The sequence below is a fragment of the Balaenoptera borealis genome (assembly GCF_965194805.1).
Source record: "Balaenoptera borealis genome assembly, chromosome: 3".
Taxonomy (NCBI): Eukaryota; Metazoa; Chordata; class Mammalia; order Artiodactyla; family Balaenopteridae; genus Balaenoptera; species Balaenoptera borealis.
Genome location: NC_138866.1, coordinates 113,496,020 through 113,508,270, shown reverse-complemented (window position 1 = coordinate 113,508,270; position 12,251 = coordinate 113,496,020). Strand labels below are relative to the sequence as shown.

Sequence of the window (12,251 nt, the reverse complement as noted above, 5' to 3'; positions counted from 1 at the left end):
CCTGAGAAAAATCTTACAGTGTAATTCTAAGTTCTGATAATAAAAATTTACACTAATGTAAACTTCATGCTGTGTAATGGTTGGACAATACTGAGGGAATCCCCAAAATTGTGTTTATGCAGATCTGAACCTTATTTGGGCAACCTAAGTGTCTTTCTACTACTTGCCATAACGTACATCAATTTTCTTCTTTATGTCATACTTATTTATGTGATGTGCTTGTGTCTCTCTTTCTTACTCTTCTATTTTCTCTCTATTCTTGCTTTACTTTTTTTAAGTTACCTTTCCCTTCTTTACTTTTGCCAGTGACCTGTTCACACCCAAAGATTTCTAATGACCATAATTGAGTAAATCTTTGAGGCTTTTAAACCCATGTGCCCCTTAGGGTTCTCAGAGTGTGTTCTCTGGACCACGGAGGATCGGCATCACCTGGGAACTTTTTAGAACTACAAATTCTTGGCCCCCCTCGCCCCCCAGACCTCCTGAATCAAAAAGCCTGGGGGTAGGACCCAGCAATCTGTTTCACAAGCCCCTCAGGTGATTCTGGTATTCATGTGATGCTGAAACCCTCAGGTGTTTCATGTAAAGTTGCTACATGAAACAAAGAAAAGGGGAGTGAGGAATTAACCAGTTATTTGTGCAGTTTTGAGAGGCCTGACTTCCAACTGCTAGGTCAAGAGCAGAACCAGTCCTGACGTTTTGCACAGATTAACACATACCTGTGAAGCTTCATGAATGTTTGTTCTGCCACTTCTTATCCTTTGTATTCTTTCTGTCTATGTCATATAGGTCTACTTAATGTCAAGTGTGTTTATTTCTCTATCCATGCATGCTAAGAAAATGTTTATAATGACTAAGAAGAAGCTTCTTGGAGAAAACGTGGCATTTAAAAATACTTGCTTTTAGAAATGTACTTGTGTTTTCTTTGCTGTATAAAACAGTTTGAATTTTTTTTTAATAAATTTATTTACTTTATTTATTTATTTTTGGCTGTGTTGGATCTTCTTTGCTGCACGCGGGCTTTCTCTAGTTGCAGTGAGCTGGGGCTACTCTTTGTTGGGGTGCACGGGCTTCTCACTGGGGTGGCTTCTCTTGTTGCGGAGCATGGGCTCTAGGCGCACGGGCTCAGTAGTTGTGGCTTGCGGGCTCTAGAACGCAGGCTCAGTAGTTGTGGCGCACAGGCTTAGTTGCTCCATGGCATATGGGATCTTCCTGGACCACGGATCGAACCCGTGTCCCCTGCATTGGCAGGCGGATTCTTTTTTTTTTTGACTGTTTATTTTTATTTTTATTTTTTTAACATCTTTATTGGAGTATAATTGCTTTACAATGGTGTGTTAGTTTCTGCTTTATAACAAAGTGAATCAGCTATACACATACCTATATCCCCATATCTCCTCCCTCTTGCGTCTCCCTTCCACCCTCCCTATCCCACCCCTCTAGGTGGTCACAAAGCACCGAGCTGATCTCCCTGCGCTATGCGGCTGCTTCCCACTAGCTGTCTGTTTTACATTTGGCAGTGTATTCATGTCCATGCCACTCTCTCACTTCATCCCAGCTTACCCTTCCCCCTCCCTGTGTCCTCAAGTCTATTCTCTATGCCTGCGTCTCTGTTCCTGTCCTGGCAGGTGGATTCTTAACCACTGCGCCACCATGGAAGCCCAAACAGTTTGAATTTTATTAAACATCATTTGAGTAGGCTGCTAGAAGATTTTGAAAAGGAACAATAAAAGCCATTTATTTAGAATCTTACTGTAATTTAGGAAGAATATTAAGTGAATTCAGCTATGAGTATACTTGCAGTTCTTTTGAGTTCTGAATGAAGACTTAAAAGATCCTTCATACTTATTTATAAACTATACCAGTATTGAAACTGATTGAGTGATTGAGTTCAGTTATTCCCCAGCCCAATAGATAAAAAATTTTTGCAAATTTGTACAAAAGACTAAAAAAGCACTGCCTAAGATAATGCTGCACTGAGAAATAGGATGCTAAAATTAAACTCTTTTAAGTGTGCGTGAATGGTTGACCTGAGCTGTAATATAGGTATTTTTTTCTCTGTAAAGGATTGTCATTTTAATGAAATAATTTTTGTATTTTAAGAAAAGTGCACATTCTAACCATATAGGAAACTACCAATAGCATGCAACTTGGACATCGTTTTACCTTCTGGACAGGATCTATTCTTAGCTATAAGACATGAGCAAAACCAACTCAAGCTTATTAACATTGGTGACAAATTTTTAAAAAGAGGCACAAGGCAAAGGGTGACTCAAATGATTCTGAATAAAATTGGATATTGTTTGTTAAATCACTGATCTTGCCAAGGTCATACTAGCACTGATTTTTTTGTTGTTATTTTGACAGATCCAGGTTGATGAAGTCAGAAAGCTGGTATATTTTGAAGGCACCAAAGACTCTCCTTTAGAACATCACCTGTACGTGGTCAGTTATGTAAATCCTGGAGAGGTGACAAGGCTGACCGACCGTGGCTATTCCCACTCTTGCTGCATCAGCCGGGTATTAAGTCCCTGTTTGAAAAGGGTTTCCTGTCATATAAAAAACCCTCTACTCATGTAATACTCCTTTTCAGTAATGTGAAGATTGGTGAAGTTGGCCTGCAGAAACCTTAGCCTTAACTTTAGAATTGTATATATGTATAAATGGTCAGACTCTTAACCATACGCCAGCTATAGCATCAGTGCAGATGTAGCAACAGATAACCTTTTTTACTTTTCCCTGGGGAAAAGTAATTGTTTTTCCTTTCTCTAGCATTGTGACTTCTTTATAAGTAAGTATAGTAACCAGAAGAATCCACACTGTGTGTCCCTTTACAAGCTCTCAAGTCCTGAAGATGACCCAACCTGCAAAACAAAGGAATTTTGGGCCACCATTTTGGATTCAGCAGGTACTCATTTCCCTGAGCCTGATCTTAAGTAGGATTAGTACATTAGGGCACTAAACCTGTGTCATATGTCCACATTTCCTGAACAGAGTATTCCCGTCTCTTATCACCACCTGTCCCTAAGCTGCTGGGTTCCTGATTGATCCCACCCCTCCTAGTCTATCAATTATCAAATAAGACTGGTTACCTCCTACTCCAGGCAGGAGCAAGTCTGGAAGGCCTTTTTGAAAATAAAATTAAAATAGTCAAGATACCAGCTAGGAAGTGATTTATTCACATGTTTGGATGAGTTCCCAGATAAACAACTGAATTTGAAGGTAATATATACTGAACTAGTAAGACTCTTGAGCAGGGAAGCCGCAGTTTTAAGGAATACCCAGCTGGTCACTTTCTTAAACTTCTACAGCACTTGTAATGGCCATCTTAATAAAAGATAGAACACTCATTCTGTATGGGAGTGAAGAGCACTGTGAATTACCTATTTTTAAAATGCTTGATTTCTTAAACATGAAGAATGGACTAATTTTTTATATCTTTTAATTCATTTTATCCCCAAATTCTTTTTTTCCTGTTAGGTATTTTCACTCTTAAATATCTCCTAAGGGATTAAGAAATTAGTGCAAAACCACAAGGTATAAGTATGTTCTGATGTCCACAATCAGAATTTGTGATATGGTGATGATCTCTGCTTAGACTAACATCATCCAGTATGCACAGATTTAGTATAGGTCTATATCACTTTGGAAAACCAGTTGATTAAGTTAATTTGTGGTTTCAGTTCCCCATCAAGTATACGGCTTAACCATCAATAAGTTACACAAACCGAGCACAAAGTATTTGTGTTCTGCATGTGAATACCTCCTGGGCTCCAAGGATTGTTCATAATACTTTGTGTCTGCTTCTTAAATAGATAATTTGATATGTTCACTAGATTTACTTTTTTAAAGATAACTTCGTGCTTGATTTCTTGCTTATCATCTGAAGCGGGGGATGGTTAGTTATTTGTGTATAGAGTGGTGGGTTTATGGTATCTTTTCCTTGCTCTCAGATTGCTGAGCTCCCATAAGAACTCCTTTTACAGACTGTGTTACCTCCTCTCAGGTCCTCTTCCTGACTATACCCCTCCAGAAATTTTTTCTTTTGAAAGCACTACTGGATTTACATTGTATGGGATGCTATACAAACCTCATGATCTACAACCTGGAAAGAAATACCCGACTGTGCTGTTTATATATGGTGGTCCTCAGGTGGGCATATTTATATACATATATGTGTGTGTGTGTATTTTTTCATTTTCTTTTTCTTTTTTTTAGGTGATTTGTTTTTTAAATGTCTGGTCAATTGTTTAAGTTAAGATTTGAGCATTGCTGAGCCTCTGCTATTATTGACTCTGGCTTATGCTCTAATTATCCAATTTAGGAGTTCAGGAAGCTGGGTTTTGTTAGATAGCTAACTCGAAAATCAGTGTCAATTTCTTCTTCTTTTTTTTTTTTTTTGGCCTCACCACGCGGTTTGTGGGATCTTAGTTCCCCGACTAGGGATCAAACCCAGGCCCTCGCCAGTGAAAGCACAGAGTCTTAACCACTGGACCGCCAAGGGAATTCCCTCAATGTCAATTTCTTAATTTACAGTGAGGACTGTAACTGTCATGGGGAATGTAATATGTCAGTAGGTAAATATGTTGTTTTGTGGGTAGAGAACTTGTTTTGGAAATGACATTAAATAATTAAATGTCTTGGTAAATAAAGAGTCTTAACAGATATTTTTGAAAGCCTTGGTAGCCTAATGAATTCCGTCTCTTCATTCTAAGGCCACATCTCTCAAGCAAGCTATAATACTTTAATCAGCTAGTTAAGGCAACTGCTATACTGCTATTCAGCACTGTAAGAAGTTTGCACCTTGATCTTCTTGTTTCCACCTTAAATATTAGCATGTGAATATTAAGCAGATTTTACTGACTGTCAGAGTAAAGTATTTTGGATGGGTGAATTGGTAAATTGGTAATTTTTTTAAATGTTTAATCTTGGTTATATATCTTACACTGAGACCCTGTAGAAATTAGAATATAATTACAATGTTTTTCTAATACAACTCTCTTGGACTCAGTAAATATCCTTTATAATTATACCCAGTTATTCAGATCTGGAAATGTATCTAGATGTAAAGTTATCCAAAAAATAAAAGTAACTACATAAGCCATAACATCTCAGCAATAACCATCATATATCAAGTTAAATCACTTTGTCATTGTTTAGTGTGTTTTACAAACAAAACGTGATTCACATTTGTATAATTGTCATCTACACATAAATTATGAAAGAATTAAATTAGACTTCTCTTAAAAACTTTGAGCCAAATCTTTGTAAACTTAAAAAAAGGTGTAATACAAAGAAATTCAGGAGAGAAATTACAGGACACTCTCAGAAGCTTTACATGTTTTGTTATATTACTTTGATATTATGACTAAGTAAGAAGGGTGTTTCTCCTTCCCAATGAAGAAATGATATATGAGATATGTGGAAAACACACTATAAAAACTAGCTGGTTATTTAGATTTTTAATACTAAAGGACTCCTTATATTAGTAATTAAGTTTTAAAAGTCTAAGCCATATGAAAAGGTAGTATCACTAATCATTAGGGAAATGCAGATCAAAACCACAATGAGATACCACCTCACACCCCTTAGGATAGCTATTATCAAAAAAAAAAAAAAGGAAAATAATAAATGTTCGTGAGGGTGTAGAAAAATTGGAACTCTAATACATTGCTGATGGGAATGTAAAATGATGCAGCTGCTATGGAAAACAATATGGCAGTACTTCAAAAAGTTAAACATAGAATTATAATCTGATCCAGCAATTCCATTTCAGGATGTATACCCAAAAGAATTCAAAGCAAAAACTCAAACAGATACTTGTACACCAGTGTTGATTGCAACATTATTCACTATAGCCAAAAGGTGGAAGCAACCCCAGTTTCCGTTGATAGATGAATGGGTAAACAAAATGTGGTATGTAGAGGAATATTATGCAGCCTTTAAAAAAAAAGGAAATTCTGACTCATACTACAACATGGATGAACATTGAGGTCACTATGCTAAGTAAAATAAGCCAGGCACAGAAGGATAAATATTATATTTTTCCACTTGTATAAGGTACCTAGAAGAAGTAAATTCATAGAGACAGAAAGTAGAATAGAGGTTGTCAGGGACTGGGGAAGGGTTAGGGAATTATTGTTTAATAGGTTTGAAGTTTCTGTTTGGGATGATGAAAAAGTTCTGGAAATGGACAGTGATGATGGTTGCACAACAGTGTGTACTTAATACCACTGAATTATATACACTTAAAATGGTTAAAATGCATGTTTTACTATAATAAAGTCCTCGCCATGCAGTAAAAACAAAATTCTTTAATTGTTTGGAGTACCTTATGAATCCAACTGTATTTTTTTGCACTTATAGAACAGTTTCTTTCTCGAAGTGTTCTTTGGAAGCATTCATATTTGGCGAGACCACAGGAGAATCTGCTGTTCAGTTTGCAGGGAGATTTCCCCATAAGACTTTGCGTGATAGAATGCATTTGGCACTTCAACCCACTGGGGGATCATTCATCCTTATGTTTGATGACCATGTGGATTAGTTACGAAGAGGCTCCTTAATGTAAGATCAGATCTTTCTAATAGCACACAATAACCTTGCAAAATTTGATTAAATCACATAAGTGGTCCAAACCTTTTTTTTTCTTGGTGTATATTCAGGTCAAAGTGGGAATCTTTTGAATAGCAACAGTGCCACAATTCATAACATGAGGTGAATTACTTCATCACTAAATGCAGCAATGTCTGTAGTTGGACAAAAGTAAAACCAAGGAAAGCAACAAATATTTCCCATTAAAGTCATCAAGGCTTAGTTCTTTAAACTTTTCGTTGATAACAGTAGTGTGTTTAAAAATGTTTATTTAACAAATACTTATGATACTTCCTATGTGCCAGACACTGTTCTGCAAACATAAATGCACAAGAGAGCAAGTTAAAATAGCAGAACACAGGTTTTGAAGAATTGATACTGAAGAAAACTTCTGAATTCTTAGTGCTGAAGGGCATTATGTTTAAGTACCTCCTTCTAAGAAGAAGCAGGCCTGGAGGCTGCAAAGGCAGAAACACTGGCTCTGGGGGAGAATGTTCCTATCAGGCAATTGAGGCCACCTTCTGTGATTGACAGCAGGCAAAGAAGTGAGTTAGTTTTCTTATATGTTCATATATGTGTTCCTTGCCTAATACTTCTTTTTTCAGCTCCCTCCCTTTAAAAACAAGCACCTTTGCCCACCAAACCCCTCCTCCCAAGGTAGAAAGGGAAAACATCATTCTCCTATGTCTGTTTTTCATTCATTCAGCAAATAGTTATTGAGTTCCTATTATGTACCAGGCACTATTCTAGGCAGTGAGGATACCGCAGTGAACAAGTCAGACTAATGTCCCACCCTCATGGAGATTAATGAGGAAAATAATAAACAAGCAGACATATAAATTATATAATTTCATGTAATGGAAGTGTTATGAATAATTGTTGGGAAAGAGGATGGCAAAGTGACTGAAATGAGGGTTCTGACTGGAAGGTCAGGGAAGCTCTCTGAGGTTGCAGAGGATGAGAAGGAATGAGCCATGTTAAAGATCTGAGGGCAGAGCATTGTAGACAGAGGGAACAGTAAATGTCAATGTCCTGGGGTTAGAACCAACTTGATATAGTTGATAGTAAGGTTAGAGTACTGTGCTCAAGGGGGGAAATGGTATGAGATGAGGTCACAGAAATAGCCAAGGGCTAGATAATGTAGGGTCTCAAAAGCAGTGGTAAGGAGTTTAGATCTTACTCTGATCTAAACCCCCTGCCGTTATGAGGAGCTAAGCTATAAAGTCGTACCTGATTTACATTTTTAAACATCGTCCTGTTGCTGTGAGAACAGACTATACGGAGGACAAGTATAGAAACAGAAAGACCAGTTTGGCAGTTGTTGCAGTGGCGCTAAACATCCAAAAGTTCAAAAGGAGAAGGTTCTTTACACCGCCACCGCCAGTCTAGCCCATTCAATGCTCAGTAGATATTTATTGAGTAAAGATAGCATCGATGTTTATTTTAACTCCTGGCTGGCTTGGTTTTCCTATTGGTTTCAGCCAGAGAACACTTTCTCAATTTTGCCAGAACCGTTTTTTTGTTTGTTTATTATCTACCTTAGTATCCACCAAACCTTGAACTTCTGTAACTTTCTGCCCATTAATTAAAGTCTTCTTTTCACCAGAGAGTATATTTCTGGTGAAGCACCAAACTACATTTAATTTCTCAGTCATTTTGAAGTATAGTTTCTAGGGCAATAAAGATATTTAAGAATTATCTTACCTTTTGCACTAATTTGTGTAACAGGAAAAAAGAAGCTGACTGGTCATAGTAATTCATTAAAATACTTCAGTTTTCCCTCTACTGGTCAGAGACAATCCCAGAAAAGACAGCTAGGGAGAAAAAATGATCTTATTCTGTCATTTGAATGGTACAATTCTTCCTCAGGGTAGAAGTAATCATTTTAGTAATTTTTTCTATGGGGTAGGTTAAATCACTTATCTTGTTTGTAGTTAATATCTAGGTTATAATTTTAAAGTCTGTAGTTACTCAGTAATTCCTCAGAACTTTTGAGTGTGAAGTTAAGAAAGAAAAGAAGTAACATAAACATGAAAAGATTTAATTTAAAAGTAAATAAGGGGGCTTCCCGGGTGGTGCAGTGGTTAAGAATCCGCCTGCCAATGCAGGGGACACGGGTTCAAGTCTTGGTCCAGGAAGATCCCACATGCTGTGGAGCAGCTAAGCCCATGCGCCACAACTACTGAGCCTGCGCTTTAGAGCCCACGAGCCACAACTACTGAGCCCGCGTGCCACAACTAGTGAAGCCCACACGCCTAGAGCCCGTGCTCTGAAACAAGAAGATGCTGCAGTGAGAAGCCCGCACGCCGCAACTAGAGAAAGCCCACACACAGCAACGAAGACCCAACACAGCCAAAAATAAATAAAATAAATTAATTTAAAAAATAAAAATAAATCAGGGAGAGGGGGAGGAGGGGAACTGCTAATCAATGGGCATAAAAAATTCTTAATTATGCAAGATGAATAAATTCTAGAAACCTGCTGTCCAACATTGTCCTATGATTAACAATACTGTGTTGTACACTTAAAATTTTAAGAGGGTCCATTTCATGTTGTGTTCTTGCCACAAGAAAATAATTTCATTTTATAGGCAAAATAATGTTAAAAATTTAAGCTTTCTATTTTTTGCAGCATCCTGCCTCTCTTATGCTTTTGTATGCTACCATATAATAAATTTCACTGAAGTTGTATTTCTTCCTCAGGTGCAGTTGGTGAATAATCGGTTTAAAGGAATCAAGTATTTCCGATTGAATACCCTAGCCTCTCTGGGTTACGTGGTTGTAGTGATAGACAACAGGGGATCCTGTCACCGAGGGCTTAAATTTGAAGGCGCCTTTAAATATAAAATGGTGTGTGAGCATACAAACATTTTTCTTTTAAAGACATTTACAATTTTTGGTGCATTGTTTGGTGTGAAATCCCAGAGAAAGAGTTGGGGGAAGGCACTGTGAGTGTGTGTGCACGTGTGTGCATGTGAGCATGTGTTATGGTTTGGGGGTGGGAGGGAAGGTACAACTTGATATTCACTAGGCTATTCATGTCTACCTATATGTAAGTTTGGGGAGCTGAGATAGAACCACTTTTATATAGAAACCCCCTCTCTTTCTATTTTTTATGTCCAGTTTAGCCAGAAGCCAGTCCATTTAGTTTTCAGCATCCTGTACACTATTAAGAGGAGTAATTGAGATTTGTTCTGTCCTCTGTGAAGAGAGAAACCAACTGGTTAGTGCCTTCCTTGTGACAAGCCTCTTTCTCTCTACAGGAAGCTTTAAATGCTACCTTTTAGAGATGCCCCATGTCCTTTCTGCTGCTTTGGGAAATGATGAGAATCCGATGTTCCTTTTGCACAGTAAGGCAGTTACTGTGTTTGCCAGTGTATTGGACATGCTGAGTAAGACATGGGGATTTTCTCCCACAGCCAGTTCTTTGACCTTATGTTGTATTCTCATGTAAGTTTTTGTTTTTATTTTTGTTTTTGGCTCAGTGAAGTGAGATTGTGTGCACTGGCAGGCCTAGTAATACAGACAGGGTGGTGGCGATAGGAATTAGGACTATACAGGACTTTAAAGAAATTGTATGTTCAGTTCCTAGAGGTAGGTGATGGGGAAATAGGAGGATAAGGCGTCAAGAGTGATTCCTTCTGCTTTATTGCATTAAGTTTTAAAAAGGAGAGGTAAAATTAGTCAACCATTTAAGGGGGCTAATTTTTTATATTTGGGTATAGGAAGGCTTGTTACAAGGAAGATGCTGACCTCTTAGCAGACAACAGAACAAATGGAAATGGGAAATACCCATACAGCAAGGGACATTTTGGGTCACAGTAGGAAAGAACTTTATGACTAAGGGGTAACTAAACTCTAGGACAAGCTAGCAACAGAAGCTATAGGCTCCTATCTCTAGAGATAAAAATTTTTTTTTCAAGCAACAGAATTTCCATTGATAATGAGTTCTTATCTAAAAAACTACAGGTATTTTTAGTAAGAACATCTATCAGCTTTAAAAGCACTCTTATAATAAGATTTTTATTTATCAGAATCAGTGAAATGCTCTCCCTTTTTTACAGGGTCAGATAGAAATTGACGATCAGGTGGAAGGACTCCAATATCTAGCCTCTCAATATGATTTCATTGACTTAGATCGTGTGGGCATCCATGGCTGGTCCTATGGAGGATACCTCTCCCTGATGGCATTAATGCAGAGGTCAGATATATTCAGGGTATGTGATTTCCTATGGTACTTCTTTTTGCAATAAGGGTGGAATTTTCTATAAATTGAGATATGAGGAAATGCCAATTTTCTGAAGGTTTACAAAGTTGACAGTACTGTGAAATGTTAGGGTTTGTGTGTTTAATAGCCGTGTGAAATAATAGATACATCTTGTCAACTCCTGAGATATATGTTTACATATCTTTATCTACATTTATTTATATAAAATAGTTGTCAACTTGATCAGTTACTGGCTATTTATAGACATATGCCAAAGATTGTGGGAGATAGTCATGATCAGTAAAACACACATTCATATTGGGTTGTTCTTATTTGTGTAATTGTTGGACTACACCCTCTGAGGGCAGGGATCTGTCTGCCCTACGCTGTATCCTCAGCAGCCAAGCACAATGCTTGGCACATAGTCGGTCCTAAGTAAATCTGTACTGAATGAATAAACTATGAAATATATAAACAATGATTACAATTCTATAAACAACTTCTTAGAAAAATATGTTAGGAGAAAGTATAAAATGATGCTAACAGTTGTTAAGGGAATGGGAATTATAAGTGGCATTTTTCTTTTTTGATATTTCAATAACATGATTTTATTTTACAGTGAAATTTTTTTATTTTTAAGAATAAAAACTATAGGGTTTTGTTCTTACATGTATATTCAGATAATCTTTATTTATAATAACCACAAAATGAACTCTGAATACTGCCATAATTTTCCCAGGCTTGCAGCTGTCAAGAAAGTAATTACAGTATTTAAATCAATATTTAAATATAAAACTGTGTGTGGGAGACTTAAAATGAGGCAAGTATTTAGTGCTTAAATATATTTCATTCATTGTTTTAAATTCTGTACTGCCAACAGAAGCTAAAAAAAAAAAAAAAAAAGACTGCTTTTTCCTATATAAAGCTGACACTTGTCCCATATTTTTTTCCCCAGGAGCAGGAATGAATTTACACTGAGGCATTCATATGTTCTAGTTCAGCCTCCCCTTTTAACAGAGGCCCATGTTTATATTTCATCTAGCCCAGGTTAAGGATTTGGTGTGTGGCACATCTGTGGAACATGAAGCTAACTGACTCACAAAGTATCAAATTCTTGACCTTCGCACTCCCCTTTGATTTTCTGAGTTGCCTGAGACCATGTATGCTCCAGTCCTGGGGCTAAAGCCTAAGGATAATTTTAGCCTGTAAATTTTCAGTTACAGACTCTCAGTGCTAGCCATTCTTTTCTGGACCACACTTGACTGTCACTGTTATCTTATGCAGGTTGCTATTGCTGGGGCCCCAGTCACTCTGTGGATCTTCTATGATACAGGCTACACGGAACGTTATATGGGTCACCCTGACCAGAACGAACAGGGCTATTACCTAGGATCTGTGGCCATGCAAGCAGAAAAATTCCCCTCTGAGTAAGTTTAAGCTTTAAAATTAAAATT

General features: G+C 37.4%; 1 protein-coding gene across 8 annotated transcripts in view; it reads left to right on the top strand.

Annotated features, from left to right (window-relative positions):
* The window catches only part of DPP8 (dipeptidyl peptidase 8), a 62,173-nt gene that overhangs the window by 42,885 nt on the left and 7,037 nt on the right, over nt 1-12,251 (top strand). For 5 of the 8 annotated variants that reach the window (XM_082383299.1, XM_082383301.1, XM_082383300.1 and 2 more), the window contains 6 exons: nt 2,368-2,520; nt 2,773-2,908; nt 4,007-4,152; nt 9,294-9,440; nt 10,655-10,807; nt 12,082-12,224. In XM_082383299.1, the coding sequence (XP_082239425.1) occupies nt 2,368-2,520; nt 2,773-2,908; nt 4,007-4,152; nt 9,294-9,440; nt 10,655-10,807; nt 12,082-12,224 (878 nt within the window). Of the gene's footprint in view, nt 1-2,367; nt 2,521-2,772; nt 2,909-4,006; nt 4,153-9,293; nt 9,441-9,853; nt 10,010-10,654; nt 10,808-12,081; nt 12,225-12,251 lie in introns of those variants that run through there. The other 3 variants (XM_082383304.1, XM_082383303.1, XM_082383305.1) reach the window with 3 other exon arrangements.